The following is a 19,621-nucleotide window of genomic DNA, read 5'->3' as shown; positions in this document are numbered from 1 at the left end:
ATACAGAAGATCCAGAATATGCTTATGTTATTTATTTTTCCCATGTTCAACAAAACTGGGCACAAAAATAACTAAACTAAATTACTGCAGCAACATTGGGGGTTCTGTGTTTTCCTGAGGTCGTGAAACCAAATTTGAAGAACTCAGTCCTAAGACGTTAGAGACAAGGAAAGTAGAAGATATATTGCTTTGGCACCAAGCTAACAGAAGGTAGCACAGGAGGGGAGAGGAGCGTCTGCCTCCTCTATGTGGCTTCTGGGTGTTGATGTTTCCAGAGAACCCAGTTTTTGGTTTCTTTTTAATCTTTTTCACCCCTCCTCGTGGCATGTGGGATCTCCGTTCCTCAACCAGAGATTGAACCCATGCCCCCTGCAGTAGAAGCGTGGGGTCTTAACCACTGGACTGCCAGGGAAGTCCCAAACCCAGTTTAGCTGTAGCACCCGGAGGAAGCATCAGAGGTGCCCATGGACCCTCCGTGCCTGCCTGGCACCTGTGGCTCCAGTGGTGGGGAAACTCGACCTCCCCACCACCTGCTCCTCAACAGAGGGAAATATCAGTGGAGGCTGCAGATGTCACTAATAGCCTTGGATAGAGGCAGCAAGGAAAGCACAAGGTAAAGTACAGAAGTATGAAAAGCCCCAGTGTTTCTCTCTGCGCCAGATACAAATTGGCCCATAAAAAGGGTTGGCACGTGCTAATGCATATATATGGAATCTAAAAAAATGGTACTGATGAACCTAGTGGCAGGGCAGGAATAAAGACACAGATGTAGATAACGGACTTGAGGACACAGGGGGGAAAGGGGAAGCTGGGACGAAGTGAGACAGTAGCATTAACATATATACACTACCAAATGTAAAATGGATGGCTAGTGGGAAGCTGCTGCATAATGCGGGGAGTTCAACTCGATGTTTTGTGACCACCTAGAGGGGTGGAGTAGGGAGGGTGGGAGGGAGGCTCAAGAGGGAGGGGATATGGGGATATATGTATACATAGAGCTGATTCACTTTGTTGCACAACAGAAACTAACACAACACTGTAAAGTAATTATACTCCAATAAAGATGTGAAAAAAAAATAGGGTTGAACTCTATTCCCTTGAGCTCCTACTCTACAGGGGAAGAAAGAGAAAAAAGCACATGAACAGAGAAACAAAAGCATGACTGACGATTTTCATGAATTTTATGAAGGATAAAACCCAATGTAGTAATAGACACACAATTCGCCACTCACTAGTAAGCTGGTGATGGAAGGCCTCTGAGGGAGTGACATTTGAGTGAAGACCTGAAGGATGAGAAGCATCCGTGTGAGAAGCAGGGGAAAGGTGAAGTGTGTGCCAGAGGCCCTGAGTTATAAAGGAGACGGGTATGCGCAAGGAACTGAAAGGAGGTGAGTACAGCAGGAGAATAGTGGGCAAGGGAGAGAGTGGCCAGGATGAGGCGGGGAAGGTAGGGCATGGGCCAGGTCATCCAGCGCTTTGGTGGGGGCTGGTTCACAAGTTTATATTTTATTAAAAATGCATTGGAAAGACCATAAAGGGTTTAAATGGAGGACTACTGTGATTTTGCAAGATAGGAAACCAGAAGACCAGTAAGGAAACTCTAGCAATAGTTCAGATAAGACCTAACAGTAACTCAGTTTAAAGTGTTGGTAGAGTGGAGAAATGTAGATGGATTTAAGATATATTGTGGATGTTGAAAGTACAGGGGTTGAAAGATTAGAGACAAGGAATGAAGGAGGAGGCAACAACGATAATGCTCTGGATTTAGTTTGAATAACAAGTTGGTTAATGGTGCCACTCACAGAGACAGAAGCATTGGAGTGAGAAATAATTTTTACTTAAGGTGGGCAGACTATTCAGAAAGATCTTGTTAAATCCGAGATGCTCCTGAGATGACAAGGAGACAATTGAATACACATGTTCTTCTCTCAGAAGAGAGATGTGGCTGGAGTTACAAATTCAGGTGTGGGTAACATAGAGATAGTAGTTAACTGCACGGGAAGAGATAAGACCCCCTGGGGAAAGAGGTCTCAAGAAATATGAGAATTGAACCTGGGATCATGCTGGAAACTCCAATACTTACCAACTGGGTATAGGAGGGGATGTGGGTAAAAGAGAGAAGTGACTTAGAAGGTAGGAAAAATTACAGAGTATGCAGCTAGAGAACCAAGGGACTGAAGAGTATGGGTAGTTATAGGCGACATTATGGGAGCAGTTATGGTGGAGTGTGGAGGTAGTGAACACAGAGGCAGGAACAGTTGAGTGACCACTTGTGTGGACAATGGTTTCAAGAAGCTTCCTTGTGAGCACTATGCACAATAGCCAAGACATGGAAACAACCTAAATGTCCATCAACAGATGAATGGATAAAGAAGATGTGGTGCATATATACAGTGGAATACTACTCAGCCATAAGAAAGAACGAAATAATGCCATTTGCAGTATGGATGGACCTAGAGATTATCATACTAAGTAATGTAAGTCAGAAAGAGAAAGACAAATACCATATGATATCACTTATATGTGGAATCTAAAATATGGCGCAAATGAACCTATCTATGAAACAGAAACAGACTCATGGACATAGAGAACAGACTTGCTGTTGCCAAGGGGGAGGGGGTGGGAGAGGGAGGGAGTGGGAGTTTGGGGTTAGCAGAGGTGAGTTATTATATAGAGAGTGGATAAACAACAAGGTCCTGCTGTATAGCACAAGGAACTAGAATCAATATCTTTTGATAAACCATCTTGGAAAAGAATATTAAAAATGCATATATATATGTATAACTGAATCACTTTGCTGTATAGCAGAGATTAACACAACATTGTAAATGAACTATACTTCAATAAAAAAGTAAAAAACAAAACTAATGTAAATGCATTAAAAAAAAGAAAAAGAGAACAGTCTTTAAAGAAAAAAAAAAAAGATGTCTGCTTGTAAAGGGGAACTGGGGGACCTGAGATTGTTCAGTGGATGAGTGGGCAGAAGGGGAGTATAACGTCGTTATGCACGTATGTAAGTAAAGTCAGGAGATACTGTGTTTTCAGGCTGATGGAATGATCCATCAAAGAGGGGGACATTGAAAACATGGGGGAGACTAAAGTCCTTGAGGAGAAAAGATGGGATAAGATGAAGAGAATGTGTCAATAACTGGACTTTGATAGGAAGAAAGGCAATTTCTCAGTTTAATGAAAGGAGCAAAGAGGGGATGACTGGCTGGGTGTAGGTGCAAGAAAGAGAGAGGTCTTGATGGTGCTGGGGGAATGTTTCAATGTTTTCAAGTCAAGGATGAGGCAAGGTTACCAACTCAAGATGGGCAGGTATGAGGTAGGAGGTTTGACTAGAGAAGATAATGTGAGTCATCTCAGAAAGTGGGAGAGCAAGCTTACTGAAGAAAGATGGTAGAACTCTCTGCCAATGTGGAGAGCTTATTGGAAATTTTGAGATTGTTCACTGAAAATGAAACCAGAGCCCAAATCAGTGCCCCTGACTCCAATCAACTCGGAGGTACTGGTAAGACTCGTGCAAGTAGGAGCTCTCCCAGCCACACCTTGGATCAAGGTGAGTCCACTAGAGGGAAAAACACCAGTGCAGCTGTGAGGTGGACAGCTGGCCTCACCACAGAGAAGTCCCAACTTGACCAAAAAAAATCTGCCAGAAACTTCTACAGCTATCATTTGAAATAAAATCGCAGGGTGATCTTTAGAACTGAAAAGAAGAAACTGTTTTAGATTAAATTATTCTAAAGTTCACCTTCATTCATTTCATTCAACTTTATACATGCATTCATATTCCACCATTCCAAAAAACACTTCCTGACTGCAGTGGACATTTGTGTCCCAGTAAGGCAGTAAAAGGGCCCTCTGGCCCTGCAGGCTCTCCTAGGTGGGGTGTAGGACCTGTGCAGACACATAGCTCTCATTCCTTTGGAGTCTCTCTAGCAAAGATTGGGTTCTACAAGGTAAGCAACTTCCTGAGCCCTTTCTCCTGTAAGTTTTCTTAGGATCCTAGAGAAAGCAAGGCTGATCACAACCAAAATTTCAAAGTAAGTGGTAACTTAGCAGAGACACTGCTATACAGTATGATACGTGCTTTCTAGACGTCATCATCTTTAATTTGTTCTCACAAAGCAACATGCCAAATGGGTAATTATTCCCATTGTATAAATTAAGACCCACAGTTTCCCTCACAAGCACACAGCTGTGGTAGAGACACAAGTTGGTGTGACTCCAAACCTCAAACTCATTTTATTTCCATGGTTCTCCTGTAGCCTCAGCCTTCGATGTCCTTGCAACCTTCTTCTCCATGCTCGTCTGCCCTCTCTCTACTCCATCTTTCCAAGGGCTGAATAATACTAGCTGTATGCTCTTCTGTTTCTCCGTGTGTTTCACTTCCCTCAGCTCCTCTTTCTGCTCAGTGCCCTCTTTCCCTCTCTTTCTTTTTGCCTTTGCATTCCCTTAGCAAGGCCAAACTTGGTACCCTGAAGACGAGCATCTTTTTTTTTGTTGTTGCGGTACGTGGGCCTCACACTGTTGTGGCCTCTCCCGTCGCGGAGCACAGGCTCCGGACGCGAAGGCTCAGCGGCCAGGCTCACGGACCCAGCCGCTCCGCGGCATGTGGGATCCTCCCAGACCGGGTCACGAACCCGTGTCCCCTGCATCGTAGGCGGACTCTCAACCACTGCACCACCAGGGAAGCCCAGACAATCATCTTTTAAACTAATTTCCAGTAACACGGAAATTAGCAATATTGAGCTCCCTCCTTTCACAAAAGCATTTAAAAAGTACTTCTAAATCCTGATTTACTTCTTTCGGTATGTTTTTAAATTCTAAAAATAATCATTATTGAAAAACTGGAAAAAAAACATAGAGAACTTACAAAAATCACAATTCCACCATCCAGAGAAGATGAGTGAAGAGGCTATTACAATGCATTCTCTCAAATTATGTTTAGGCGTCATTTTAATGTAATCATTATTGTTGTCTCTATATAACCTAGTGTTCTGCATTTTCCATTTAACAGTGGATGTATGTTTAATTGGTAGAACATCAAGAAGTATTGCTATGTAAAGTATGTCTCATAGCGACTATATATGTGATTTCCTGGTGTGCAAAGACACTAAATGGTAGAGAACAGAAGCAAATGGAAGCACCTGGGTCCTCCTGGGTGCCAGGGGCAGGCAGAGAAGTCCTTGGTAAATTTCTGAACATGTTCTTTGCCCTACCCAGTGCCCACTACTCCCCTGTGCCTGACTCTAGTGGTGGTCTCTCTACTCCTCTCCTGTATCCAGTCTGTATCTCCCAACCTCCACACCTGAGCTGAACCACGACAGTCCCTTTGTTCCTCTGCTTCTGAACAATCGTTGACTACTTGGCCCCTTAGAATTCTACTCTGGTCAAAAGGTCCATCCTTTTCTACTAAGCCCCAATTGCAGGAAAATCACCTCCTATCTCCTTCCCTTTCCCTCTCTTCTCTCACATTCTGAATAAGTCCCTCCCTTCTATGGGTTTACGTCTTGGGATTTGAGGGCGGAAGTGGGGAGAAGTGAACCAGGTTTGCTGAGCCCCCTCTTAAATCATAAGCTAAAATTTGTTCAACACCAACCTCTTTTGCCTTTCTTGCTTTTGGGTAGCATAACATGCATGTTCCCATTTAGGGTCATCTACTTACAACTGAAACAACTCAGAGGAAACTCTTGCCAATTCAAGATAAAAATTTAGGAGGTGTGTATCTAACAGGCCCCTCTTTCTACCGTGTTTGGGGAACACATGCTCCCCAGCATATGAAGGGAGAGTCAAGTTCATGGCAGAGTACATTTTCTTTAAAATGCACTGTGTACCAAAAGCATCTGGATGGCTCCTCCTCCTGTGCGAAGGCTTTGGGTAGGCATGGAGGTTTCTTACCAGTTAAGCTACATAGCAGATGTGGGGCTCTTGTCTTAGCAACAAACAAAAATGTATTAGGGTTTCACACACTCACTTGAGTATTACGTGACACCTACCTAGAGCCCTTAATCTTGTTATTCTCACCTCTTAAAGGGAAAAATACAAAATTCTTCCTCTCTGGAATTGGGCAACCTAGTTAGTTGATGCTTCAAAAATATTTTAGACTGTGTTTTATTTCTAAATTACTTCTTAATACCAAAATTCAAATACCTCTATGGGTATTCATTCTGTTGTTCTTCACAGTGAAAGGAAAGTAAATGGTAAAAGTCAGTGGAACCGGTGGTAGATACCTATACTTCCTCTTAACTTTTATAGATAATAGCACATCTACATATTTGTGCATAACTGTGTGTTGTGTACAACTCTGTGTTTCATATGCGTTCTATCATAAGATTCCCACAATAATATTATTAAGGATATAGATAAGAAAAGATGTCACGGCAGTTAAATGACTCACTCCACTATTATGTGACTTATGAGAAACAGGGTCTATCTTCTGAGTGCTACTCAGTTCTCTTTCAAGATATCACTCTATCTCACAAACAATCTATTGGTCACAGATGATGAGAAGACAATAGATGGACTGAAAGAAATGTATGGTGTCAAGTAAGTTTGAGAGACAACAGATTAAACAATATTAAAGAGATTTGTTTTCATGAAACTCCTCCATCTTTAATAAGCTAATATAAAGTTAATTTGAACAGGGGGTCATTTGTTATCTTTTTTAATGGAGAACTGGGTCTAAATGGTTCCAGAACCTATTTTGGAAAGAAAAGGTTGTGGGAACATTTGGGGGCCCAATTAATCCATTTCTATAAACGTATGCTAAGGAAATTATCCAAAATATGAAGAATTGTATACGGTAAGGTTGTTCATCACAACATTGTTTATTATGAAACAACACAGAAATAATGGAAATGTTCAACAATAAAGGAACTTTAAGAAAAGTATGGTAGTCAATAGAATGTCACCTAGCCAATAACAATGATAGATGTGGATGCTGTGATAATGAGAAAAAATTATGGTATATTTTAATTGAAAAAAACTGGATTAAAATTTCATTTTACAATGATTACAGCTATGTAAAGAAACAAATCCACAGAAACAAAGGAAATGTACCAAAATGTTAACATTAGTTATAATAGGGTTATGGCATTATGAACATTTTGTTTTTCCTTTTCTATATTTTCTATTTCTTTCCCCTCCCTGCTTACCTGCCAAATAGAAAACATAATGTATGGGACTGAGTTAGGAGCTTGCTTTTCTAGAGAGTGGCTGAGGTGTAGAAAACGTAAGCAAACGAATATACTGGGTTCACTCGACCAAATGATGCAATCTAAAGATTGCACCAAGTCCTGGGGTGCCACACTGCCATCTTCAGGGTGCAATTCTTCATCCACGGACTCAGAACACGGCCCTGTCTGTGTGTGGTGGTGGTGAGGGGGTGGGTCTGATGTCTACCTGATGTCTGTCTCCTGCACGATCCTATGTGATTTAGAGGTTTCAGCACCGGATCAGCCAATGCTATCCAACTTCAACATCCAGAGGGGCAGAGAGAAGGGCTAAGGATGTTTGAAATAATCCCAGGAAGTCTCTTTCTAAGAGATTCCCCCAGAGACCAGCCCATTTCTGGGCAGGGGGGTGGGACTGGATAAGAAGTCAGGATTCCCTCGGGAATTGGTGGTTGGTTAGCTCAGTGCCCTTTGTCTTTGGTGGACTTTGTTCCTTTCTCTGACCAGTCCCCCCCACCCCCGCTTAACCTCAGGATGTTTTATGCAACATGGAATTACATGATCTAATTAGCGAGTTGGTAGATCCCACTGAGCAAAGCCATTTGCTCCTTGAAGCATCCCTGCGAAGTTCTCTGCTGATCGTAAGCCAAGAGTGCTGTTTTGTGTAATTATTGAGACACACTCAGAAGGGGTATGTACGGTGGTTAAGAACATAATCTTAGAGTCTGACAGTTCTGGATTTAAATCCTGAGTAGCTATTTAGCCTTGGGAAAGTTACTTTTCACACCCTCAGTTTCCCCATCTGCAAATCGAGAATAATACTCTGTAACTCATAAAGTCATTTAAAGCATTAAATGTTAAAACATATGTAAAGAGCTTAGTATAGTGGCAAGCAGTCAATAATGGTAGCTAATTACTATTATTAGCTGCTGTAACTATTTGTATTTCAAAATACTGCTCTATTTTAAATGTGTGTGTTTCTTTACATTTTTCCTGAAGTCTGTAAAAAGGTTTCATTGATTAATAGCATCCCAATTAGGAAAGCACTGCTCTAGTTTACAGATAAGCCAGCCAGGGAATCATTTATAATTTACCCTGAATTGTTGAATTTTGTAGCTCTTCAGATCCAACAGTTTTGTTGGTAGTATCCTCATTTCGATAATCCAGCCTCAAAGAATTCCATCCAGTTAGTGAGGCAAGTTATTCCTTTCCTGAAACCACACGGGTCCCTCTAAACTGAGTTTCTGCTCTTCCTCTGTTTGATTTCTTAGAATAGTTTCTGAAGATTTTAACCACAACTGAATCAAAACTAACCAGCCTGTAATTTCCTGGTATGTCCCTATGGCTTTTCTTTTAAAACAAAACACACATACAAAATGGCATTACATTGGCTGGTTTCCAGTGTTTCGGGGTTTTAACTGGAGTAAGCTGGAAAACGTCTGTGAAATTTACCCTAATTTCTCTTTGTCGGTCCTTTGGAGCAGGCTCTGGGTTGTTTGGGCTTCATCATGATATCTGATCAAATTTAGGTGCTTTTAATTTTGAGATGTTTTAAGAAAAGTTTACCAATACCATCTGTCCATATTCTTTACTGCCTGTCTTCCATCTATTCAATTCTAGGACATTGAAAAATAAGGCAACTTGTGCTAAGTAGATAAGCCAGAAAGAGAAAGAACTGTTCTGCTTTTATATAAAAGATATGCTAAAAATATCCAAGAAAATATGGACTGGTTATTTGAATTCACAAATTAAAAGCACAGTTAGAATATATTTGGATCTTTTCCTAAAAAAACCTATCCAAATGTTCTGAACTCAACGGCACAGACTAGATTTAGTTTGGCTGATTATTTAAATGGGTTAATTTTGCTTGTATTACAGCCATTTTTAATTTTTTGATGATTAAATGTTTTCTTCTAGCTGAATTCTCAATATATTTTAAATATTTTGATTCACAATGAAGTGTTTTGGTTTTAAAAAATGTTTATAATTAATATATAACATAAAAGTTGCAGTTAAAAAGAAGTAAAACTGTGAAAAATACTGTAATATTCAGATAATGACTAAATTAAAACATGGTCAGCAATTTGTTTTAAAATTATAATGAACCTTATGAAAATATATGTGCCCAATACATTGTTTCTCTAAATGTTTGTTAAGTTAATGAATTAACAACAAATTGATAATGATATAACTAAAAATGCAGAATAAATGTTGAGATAATGATGTGCACAAGGAAAACTTATTTCTAAACAAAACACTCTCTTATTCCGATTTTAAGATATAATAAAATCTAATTTGGGATTAATTGTATGAAAAAATCATATTCAGAAGTTCTGAAATGCTGAAATACATTTCTAGAAATAAAGTGTATTTTCTTCATTATATGTATATTTGCAAGTAATCAACAAGATGCTTCTGAATATATAAAAGTTTTGAAATATATTCAACTTATTACAATTAGAGGCAGGGATTTGCCTCTCAGAAATTTATATGCTAAAGGCCTCTAAACTGTACTTCTAAGAAATAGCTTCCTTGTGTTATTTTTTATAATATTAATTATCCAGTAAACTTTCTTCATGGACAAAGCAAATGCAATGTTAAGCATAGCCCGGACTAAAGTGTTATAAATTATTAAAATTAGTGGAATCTAAAATAATGATATTTTCACTGTATCTGGCTATTGTAACTATATTATTAAGAAAAGTTTTGATGGTTAAAACAGAATCAAGGGGCTTCCCTGGTGGCGCAGTGGTTGAGAATCTGCCTGCCAATGCAGGGGACACGGGTTCGAGCCTCGGAAGATCCCACATGCCGTGGAGCAACTGGGCCCGTGATCCACAACTACTGAGCCTGCGCGTCTGGAGCCTGTGCTCCGCAACAAGAGAGGCCGCGATAGTGAGAGGCCCGCACACCGCAATGAGGAGTGGCCCCCGCTTGCCGCAACTAGAGAAAGCCCTCGCACAGAAACGAAGACCCAACACACCCAAAAATAAATAAATTAATTAATTAATTTAAAAAGCAAGTTAAAAAAAAAAACAGAATCAAATATGTAGTATACATTACATTTTTTTCCATTGGGCTAAAAGGACAGGGACGTACTCATATTAGTAGTTTTTGTCCTCACTGTCTCCCTAGTATTTTCTGTAATTACTGCTATGGATATTTTTCAACCATTCATTTTTAAAAATTCAATTCCAAAAATTCAACATAGAAGATACAAAACACTCTGGGTTGTACAGATGTAAACATATAACTAGTATTTGAGAGAAAGCAACCACATATACCTCATGTTGATGTTAAAAAGCCGAAGAGACAGTCACTCCCCTTGCAGGAATCTCAGAATCTCACCCGGGGTTCAGAAAAAGGAAGAAATTGGGTAAAATCCTCTTTCCTTTTTTTCCATTTTCTAAACCACAGCGTGGTGTCAGTTTTACATACTTTATACTTATTTTGCTTTCTGCTAAACTCCCTGGCTGACAAGCATTAACCTCCGCTGTTCCAAATGACCTGCTGGGCAGTGTTGTTGAAATGAACATAGATTATATCATCCCTCCAACAAATCCCTTAGTCTTGCCTTTACCTAGAATATTTTTCTGGAGAGTTCTCCCTTCCAATCAGTTTTCATCAATTGTTTAGTACTGACTCGTGTGGTTGCAACTCAGAGATTTGGGGCTGGTGTTTCAGGAACCCAACTTAATGAAGGCATCAAATTAGATTATGTAATTGCTGGTTCTTAATTGCTCTAAGAGTCCTCTTATGCACCTATTACTTTTTTATTTTTATAAATCTAAAATTCAACTCCCAATTCCTTAAGACTCTTGAATTTTCAACAAATAAAGATTATTTCCATATCTTCAAAATCTCATAACTGTCTTATTATATTGTTCACATTTCAAAAAAAATGTTGAGCAAAATAACAGTGCAGAAATATCTTTATACTGTTAGTTTTAAAAATGTTTCCTCGGTCGCCAGGATATTCCATTTATTGTTACTTAAAATTTGTTAACTGAAATCTAAAACCTACTCCTATTACAAACAATTACCAAGACTTAAAACAGGTGGCAAACAAGGAAACTGACACTCTTAAAGTGTTATGTATATTTGTAGGTGCTGTGGGAAAGCACAAAGCAAACAGAAGGTGCAAGAATTTTTGCAGGACTTAACAGTCTACTTTTTGTAATTCAGATTCCCATGTGATACTGGAATTTTAAAAAGACAAGAAACCATCTTTCTATACTAGTTTCAAATTTTCCAATTTTTCTTCTGCCAAGTCTTAACGTCCCTGAGTATTTTTTAAGGTACGAATCTCCTGTACACGTTGGAAAGAGCTTCATATAGATGGAAAACTATACCATCAACTGTTTTCAAATAAGTAGAATTTTTCTGGGGACAATATACACCACCCTAGTAAGATGCTAAATGCAGAATCTCTTTGAAAAACATAAAGCCCTATATTACAAATTTAAGGTGGCATTATTATGTTTATCTACAGTTACCCTGTCAAGAGTTCAATTCAAATAGGAAAGCCAGATTTGGGGGGGGGGGTCTTAACAAAGGGGAAGTAGGTATTACTGGAACATGTTCACTTTTCTCTTTCTTCTTCCATGACTTGGTTTTGCCTCTCCCACTTAGACGCATAAAGAAACAATTTACTTATACACCCATTTCATGCATACACATGCACACATACACATTACACATGTACATACAGAAGCATTTGGCTTTCCAAAAATATTTCAGCATGATTTGGAAAATAAGAAAAACATCTCTCATTTTGACTAAGGTTAAATAGCAAATGGATTTGAAACTGGCATCACTAAAACTATTTTAAAATATTTTTTCAGATGAAAAATACAAATCTTTGGAAAACTCACAGATTGATTTCCATAGGCAAATTAAATGAAAAGTCTACACATGAAGAAATAAGCAGGTATATAATATAGGAGTAGAAGTAATGGAGCGCTGCTGAAATATTTAGATTATTAGGAAGATGCAGATGTAGCCCATTACTTTAATAGGTACTCCTATTGAATATCATGTAAAATATTTAAAATAGTTAGACCCTGACTTTGTGGGGTTTTCTCACCTTTTTATACTTACTTCTCCGGACTCTGTGTCTCTCCTTTGGTTCCCTAATTTGTTCCTAACATATAAATAGACTACGGTAAAAACAACCTCAGCCATATGCCCTGGGATACTGTCACATTTCTGCATAGGAGAACTTATTTTTAATGGGTTTGTCTTTGAGAAAATGTAATTCCTCCAGCAGCGCTTTGGATAGGCTTTTCCCTAAAAAGTTGAGGCAACAGTCAAATGTGCTACGTAACACTTCGTGGCAGGCTTACGGAGAGAGGAAGTGCCCCAGAGAACCTGGCTGCAGTTCACTCACTCCTTGCCGTCTTTAGAAAACCCACCATCACCCTCCCAGTACCTTTTTCTCCTTTTCCCGTCGCTGTTGGTCCTTCAATTTAACCTGGAGAAGCTGAAATTTCAAGAGTTTCCCTATCAGTGGTAAGGTGAATTTCTCTCCGCTGTCCATAATTGCTTTTGCTGCCATTAAAACCTATGAAGAAACACAAGTATTAGGAAAGTGGCATTTTATAACCTTTGGCATGTCTGTCAGTGATGAAAAGATGAAATGGTATTTTGAGTTTTGTAATATTTGTCTTGCCGCAAAGGTGCCTCATTGCGGGCCAAAAAAATTAGGGAAAAATGCCCCAATGCCATAAAGAGAGGCATTTACCCTCTACTCTAAGTAGATTGGGTTGTCTGAAAATGAACTTTTTCCAATAAGTGCTTCCCATGATGGTGCTAGACTCAGACTCCCAAACGTGGGTGGAGGAAAGACAGGTGGAGCTCTGTGTTAGGATGACTGGTAGGTCAGTTTCATGCTACAGAAAGTCTGTTGTTTGGCAGAGCCAATAGTCCAAACTGTCAAACCGTGACTTCTTACGACGCTATAAATTAAATAGGGTTTTATAAAAATGGAAATGGCTATGTTAGCAGTCTTTCATTTCTTGGTGACCAAATTCAAATGAAAGATAAAAGCTGTTTGACACAGAGGCGCCGAGTGAATGCTGCTCCCCTACTCCTACCCCTTGCAATTTAAGGTTTATCCTGTTGGTATGCAGCCTAATTGGGGTGAAATAAGGTTATTGAGTTTCCTTTGGGTGACGACAGCCACTAGGAACATACAGCTGTATTGTCCAGATGTGTGGCACTGACAGCCTGTTTTATAACTGCACTTTTTACAGCTTGTTTCCTCTAAATTTCACACAACTCTCTAACATCTGGGCCCTTTTCCTTGGAGCCCTATAACCACTTTATTTACTGCAAAAAAATAAAAAATAAAATCGTGTAAAATATACCATAAAAAGTTGTTATGTATTTCTCTTTCTTCATGTTGTCTCCTTAATAAAGTTCACCTCAGCCGGAAGCACTGTCACAAAAGTAATCTAGTCAAAGTGTTTTTTGACTTTTGTTTTCAAGCAAGCATCAGATTTATTTATAACCTCGGGATGAATTAGGTGTTACTAAAATGTCCTGACATGTTGCTTTTCTCCCCCCCTTGGTGCAATTACTCCTCCAGGCGCATATGGTGTCAATTTCACAGCCTCCGTCTCAGATAATGATGGCGCACACCGCATCTCATCGGGCTGCGTCTTGTCTGAGGTTCATACAAGCCCTTGGTCAGGGCTTTCCTGACCAATCCGGTTCCTTATGACTTTTCACTTTGCCAAGGGAAATAGCTGAAAGAAAGGGAGATGGCTATTTTGCTTCTAACTGCAGATGGCCCTGTGGATTATCCTATGCCAAAATGTAATCGGACCGCCTCGAGACCACATTGGGGTTTCCTGCATTGCAATGCAGGAGGGGAAAGCCAGGGAAAGGACTCCTTTAAAGCTGCTGTTTCCAAAAACCAAAGGAACAAACCAAATGTCAGAAAGCTTTGCATGTGTCTAAGCAAACACCCTCCATGAAACAGAGCTCTTTGCTTTTTATGGCAGTTCTGCTCCTGCTAACACGATTTAAGAAAAGGGACATGATGGCTGTGATAAGGATACACCTGTGGAATCTCACCACTTAATGATGACCAGACTCAAGAGAGAAGGGAATCCTAAGGGGACGGACAGTCACACATAAAATGAAAGCTGTCCGATTGGGTCCAGCCTCAATGGGTAGATGTATTTGGCTTGAAATGTTATTTTTCAATACCAGCTAAACAGTGTGCCGACTCTCAGGCTTCTCTGTGACATCTGGTTCAAAATATACAGCTTTGAGTTTTGAAGCTCATAGCAGCCTAGGATGGGGCGTTTCCCTGTGATACAAATATAATGACAATGTTGAAGGGAAGTCAACACTGGACTGGGTCTCTTTTCCTGAAGACCTGTGAAAACAGGATATTTACCTATGTCTCGGGTGGTGTGGGTGAAGCCTGCCTGGTGTCACGGTGATGGATGGGATGTCTCCGGAGTTGTTTTCTATCCCCATGTCCCTATTAGGCTACGAATGTTACCTCACTGTGTTAAAATGTACTCAAAGCACAACAAAATGTCCCAAGAGAAAGGTGTTTTGCGGGCCATAAATGTTATTTCCGGTCAATCGAAAACTGTCTGTAGAGAGCTGGGTTTAAAACAAAAATCTGGCACAGCCTCAAAATAAGAATGATACCCTACTCTGAAATGGGGAGATTAGGAATAGCTGGGCACCCATGATCTCATGGACACAGAGCCAGGAAGAGCAGTGGCGGGGCGAGCCCAGAGGATGCTCCCTCCTCCCTGAGCAGCCCAGGGTGACCCAGTCGGAGGCAGACTCAGTGCCGATGCCCACACTCCCGGAGAAGGGCACAGCACTGCACGTGGCACTGTTGGCAATGGCAGAAACCGGCATGCTTGTCCTTCCCAGAGGAGGTTGCTCGGAGGAGGTTTGACTCCCAGGCATGCCATTTTCTTTCTGTGCTTCTCCCAAAGGGAACAGTAATGTGAATCCTTAGGATAATTAATGTAAATGAAAGTCTCTGCTGAAAAACATCTTAGACTGAAAATTTTTATGGAATGTGGGTCATCTCCAGGAGAGGCAGAAAAAGAAAAATGTTTATAAGTGAATTTCTACCGAAAAGTCTGTCTTCTCACACCCCATAGTTCACACTTCCAGCCAATCAACAGCCAGTAGTTTGGTCTCAGATGAAAAACAAATCCTTAGAGGGCCTCTGTTTGAAGGATAAGTCTTTGAGGGAAGGAAAAAACATGTGCAGAAGACACAGATTTTAAGGCTTCCCTTCCCTTGCCTTACTCGTATTAACTGAGATAATAATCAAATCTTCAACCTCCCAGCATTGTAAGGGTTACTTGTCCAGTATCTAGTCCATGTGTGTGTGTTTCTGTGTGTCTCTGTGTGTCTGTGTGTCTGTGCATCTGTGTGTCTCTGTGTGTGTCTGTGTGCTGGGGAGGCAAGCCGACAAGGGCAGTAGGTCTTGGGAGGATGAGGGGTACAAGAGAAAAAGGGAGCCGTGAGCTGATCAGGGTTGAGGAGTAATTAGACAAACCCCAAAGTTTCCAGAACTAGGCAGAAAAACAGCCCTAAGTGGGTTAAAACCTAGGTACTCATCAAGCCAAAATACCAAATAAATGAGCCTGGCATGAGTCAGAAACTTAAAAAATGCGTCTTATGGGCAAATGAGACTTATTAAATGGAGAAAAACTGTTCCCAGACAAGGCCTGTACGTGTCTCCTGGACCTATTCAGGCCAGGCCTCGGGGCCTGCCAGGGCTGGGGGGACATCCAGGCCAAGCTACCCGAGGTGCTTGGTTCTGGGAAAGACTGGTGTAGGAGGAAATTTAGCGTCCAAGAGTGCAGCTGAGGCAGGAAGACACGATTGTAAGGATCTTATTTTGAGGGTGGATGCCCTTTGTCTGTTAGGAAGTTTGTGGTTCTGAGCACACTAAGAAATAAAAACATTTCTCTCTTTATCACTGACCTAATTCAAAGACGTATGTCTTATTTACTACCTAATGATCTGATCCAACAAAAATACACCAAATGAGCCAAATTCTTTCCTTGCCTGGGGATCAGGTCCCCCCACAGACACTAGTGGCCTCCCTTCCCGTCTTCCATCCTCTCTGTGGATCCTCCCCACATTAGTAGTAAGCACGGCATCGGTTGGGACAAACACTTAGAACTGCTCCACAGATTCCCATGAAAACAAAATGTATGTGTGTGCACAAATGCATGTATACATACAGACATAGAAACACATATGCATACATATATGTATGTGTATACATGATACATAAATAGATAGATGATAGATAGATAGATATAGATAGATAGATAGATAGATAGGACTTCCATGAGGTCTGCAGGTCTGCTGCCAGGCTTCCCTGGTGTGCTTACAACAAGGCACAAGGGACAGCTTGACTTAAGTTGCTGAACTTGCTGCATGTTCAATCCAGGTGAGTTCTGAGGAAGGGTAAAGATTTTGGATCTGCATTTCTCTTGCCTGGAACAAACCAGGGAAAAGAGGTGGTGGAGGAGAGGGAAAGGTGTGGTTATGTGGGGCAGAGAAGGGAAGGATGAAGGGAGAGGGATGGGATGAGGAAAGGCTTTTCCTCCAGGGACTCCAAATATAGTCACCATTTTTTCCTAAAAGTCTTTTGGTTTCAGGGCCCTCCTTGAGGGTCCATGGTATTTGTTATAGTAGCCGCAAAAATGCATAAGATATGATTTCACGTTTAACCCATTATTCTTGGGTCAATGACTTAGGATTGGTTTGGATATATAAAGACCTCAGCAAATAGGAGCAGAATCCGTAAACTTGGCTCAGTCCAAACTAGCCCAGGGCGGAGCAAACAGGTTTTTGACATGCAGATCTAATTCGCTTTGTTTCTTCGTTCGTTCATTCATTCATTCATTCATTTGGTACCACATTCTTTTGTTTCTCTCATTTCCTTAATATGTGACCAAGTGCAATAGTTCCTCATCATGGTAAAAAGTGCAAGCAGTACCAGAAGGACGTACAGTGAAAAGAAAATGCTTCCCCAATCTCCTGCATTCCATTAACCAATTCTTGTGTATCCTTATGTAATTTCCTATGCATATATAGACATATACTTATATCTTTTTATATTTTAATACAAATAGTATCACACTTTCATATTGTCAAGTGGTTTGTGTTTTTACATCCAAAGTTATCGAGGACACCTCTGTATGAGAGAAGAGACCATTTATTACTCATAGCCCAAAAGTAGCTGTGTATGTGTCTTCATGTATAAATAGTCTTTGCATAAATGTAATTACGAATGTTAATAGAATTCAGGCCAATCTCAAGGTAAAAACCAGTGTATAACATTATATTTGGGTTTCTTGAAATTATATTCTAAAACTAAGCATTAAAGTATGCCCAAATAAATATGTTTTTTAAAAAAAGTTATCTAGGACAGCTTTCTGTGCAGACACGTATTGCTTACACATGTATTTTTAAATTATTAGCATAACCTCCTATTGTAGGGGTGTTTGGTCATTTATTTATAACCAGTTTCTTATTGATGAACACTTAGGTAATTTCAGGGTTTTTTCCTACTAAGTGCATGTGTAATTTAAATATTTATTGATACTTCCAAATTGACATTTGAAAAGTTAGCAGCATTTTTATTTCCACCACCACTATACGAAAGGGTCTGTGTCCCCCACTGCCTGCATTAACGCTGGATATTCTCCAACTTTTCTTTGTCTATATCATTGCTGACAGATCTTCCTGTGATCATGGAAGTGTTCTTTACCTGTACTGCACAAAAGAGTAGCCACCAGCCACTCGTGGTTATTGAGCACTTGAATATTGCTAGTGTGACTGAGGAATTGAAGTTTTAATTTTATTTTTTAATGGATTAAATTAAAACGTAAATAGCCACATGTAACTAGTGGCTCCGGTTTTGGTCAGAACATGTCTGTGTGATAGTGAAAAGTGATTCAGTCTTTTATTTATATATATATATATATATATATAAAAGACTGAATCACTCTGCTGTACACCTGAAACTAACACAATACTGTAAATCAACTATACTTCAATATATAAAATAAAATAATGGGGCTTCCCTGGTGGCGCAGTGGTTGAGGGTCCGCCTGCCGATGCAGGGGATGTGGGTTCGTGCCCTGGTCCGGGAGGATCCCACATGCCGCGGAGCGGCTGGGCCCGTGAGCCATGGCCGCTGAGCCTGCACGTCAGGAGCCTGTGCTCCGCAACGGGAGAGGCCACAACAGTGAGAGGCCCGCACACCGCAGCAATAAATAAATAAATAAATAAATAAAATAATGTTTGTTTAATCATCCCATCACTTTGTCCCTTAGATTTTATGCCAAAACTGAAAGGAAAGATATCCTATTTGGCACCATCCTTGGCAAAGTTTATTAATGTAGGAAATGCTTACATGCCTTATAAAATAGTAATGGTGCACTCAGATATTACACAGTGAAAGGTAATGGAAATCTGTGACTTCCAGGCTAAGACATTTTTTCCTGGTCATTTAAGAAATGTGCCCTTGTACAGGTGAGGATAAACAAGGCTGGTCCAAGGCAAAATTCAGAAAGACACAGAGCGCCTTTTTGCTTTCTAAATCCCTCCTGCTGCTAAAACAGAAAAGATTTAACTTGGTAACTCACTTTGAATGAATTTTACTCATACCAGTGACTAAGCTGTATTATAAAATTTTATCCCTTATTTATAGAATGAAAGAGACTAGCAACTGATGATAGAATTTCAAGCAAGAAGTAACAGATGTGGCATTTGAGAATTTAGGATGGGAGGTAGCTATTCTCTCTAACCCGAAAGCTTGCAATGCCTAAGGCTGGCTCTGAAGATAAATATGGTTTTACCTTTGTGGCACTGGGAGGCTGCAGTGTGACAGCAGTCTTGCGGCCATGACTAGTTTCCCATGCATCCACCCTCAAGTTTCACTGCCTGAAGTTGCTCTTATACACCAAGGCTAGGTCATTCAGAGGAAGGGCTCTGAAGAGAAAATGGAAATACCCTTCAGATTACGGTCAAAGGAGAAGCATCAGAGAGGGTGAGTGGGTAGGTGGGGCAGAAAACCGGTGAGACAGCAGCTCTGTATTGAGGGAGGAGTAAAGGCAAAGGAAGATGCTCTGGGGAGTAAGACCTGAGACTTGTCTGTGTGTGACTGTGTCCAAGTGTGTGTGGATATGTGGTGTGTGACTGTGTGTGACCACGAGACTGTGTACAGACTTGTGGGTCTGTGTGCATGCATGTGCCTGTGTGTGCATGTCTGCACAAAAGTATGTGTGTTTTGGTAGCTGCCTTTGGGGATGATTAAGATTATTAAAAGATACTCAGTTTCTCAAAACATTGGCAAAACTGAGATTGCAGCTACTGAAGAATTAATAAAAAGAGAAGAATACTAATATTTTTGATTGACACCTTAAAAGTAATAC

The 19,621-nt window shown here is 40.3% G+C and overlaps 1 protein-coding gene across 5 annotated transcripts in view; it reads right to left on the bottom strand.

Moving 5' to 3' along the window:
• The window catches only part of SPAG17 (sperm associated antigen 17), a 172,559-nt gene extending 159,824 nt beyond the window's left edge, over positions 1-12,735 (bottom strand). For 4 of the 5 annotated variants that reach the window (XR_012333560.1, XM_073809001.1, XM_073809010.1 and 1 more), the window contains exon 1: positions 12,607-12,735. Coding sequence is in view for 3 of the 5 variants with exons in the window: in XM_073809001.1 (XP_073665102.1) it covers positions 12,607-12,732 (126 nt within the window). In the remaining 2 variants the exon portion in view is untranslated. The remainder of the gene's footprint in view (positions 1-12,606) is intronic. The other variant, XM_073809020.1, reaches the window with a different exon arrangement.
• Positions 12,736-19,621: the final 6,886 nt, after the last annotated feature.

Source organism: Tursiops truncatus, chromosome 1 (genome assembly GCF_011762595.2).
Source record: "Tursiops truncatus isolate mTurTru1 chromosome 1, mTurTru1.mat.Y, whole genome shotgun sequence".
Taxonomy (NCBI): domain Eukaryota; kingdom Metazoa; phylum Chordata; class Mammalia; order Artiodactyla; family Delphinidae; genus Tursiops; species Tursiops truncatus.
Note: the sequence above shows the minus strand (reverse complement) of the source record. Positions and strands in the feature narration are given on the sequence as shown.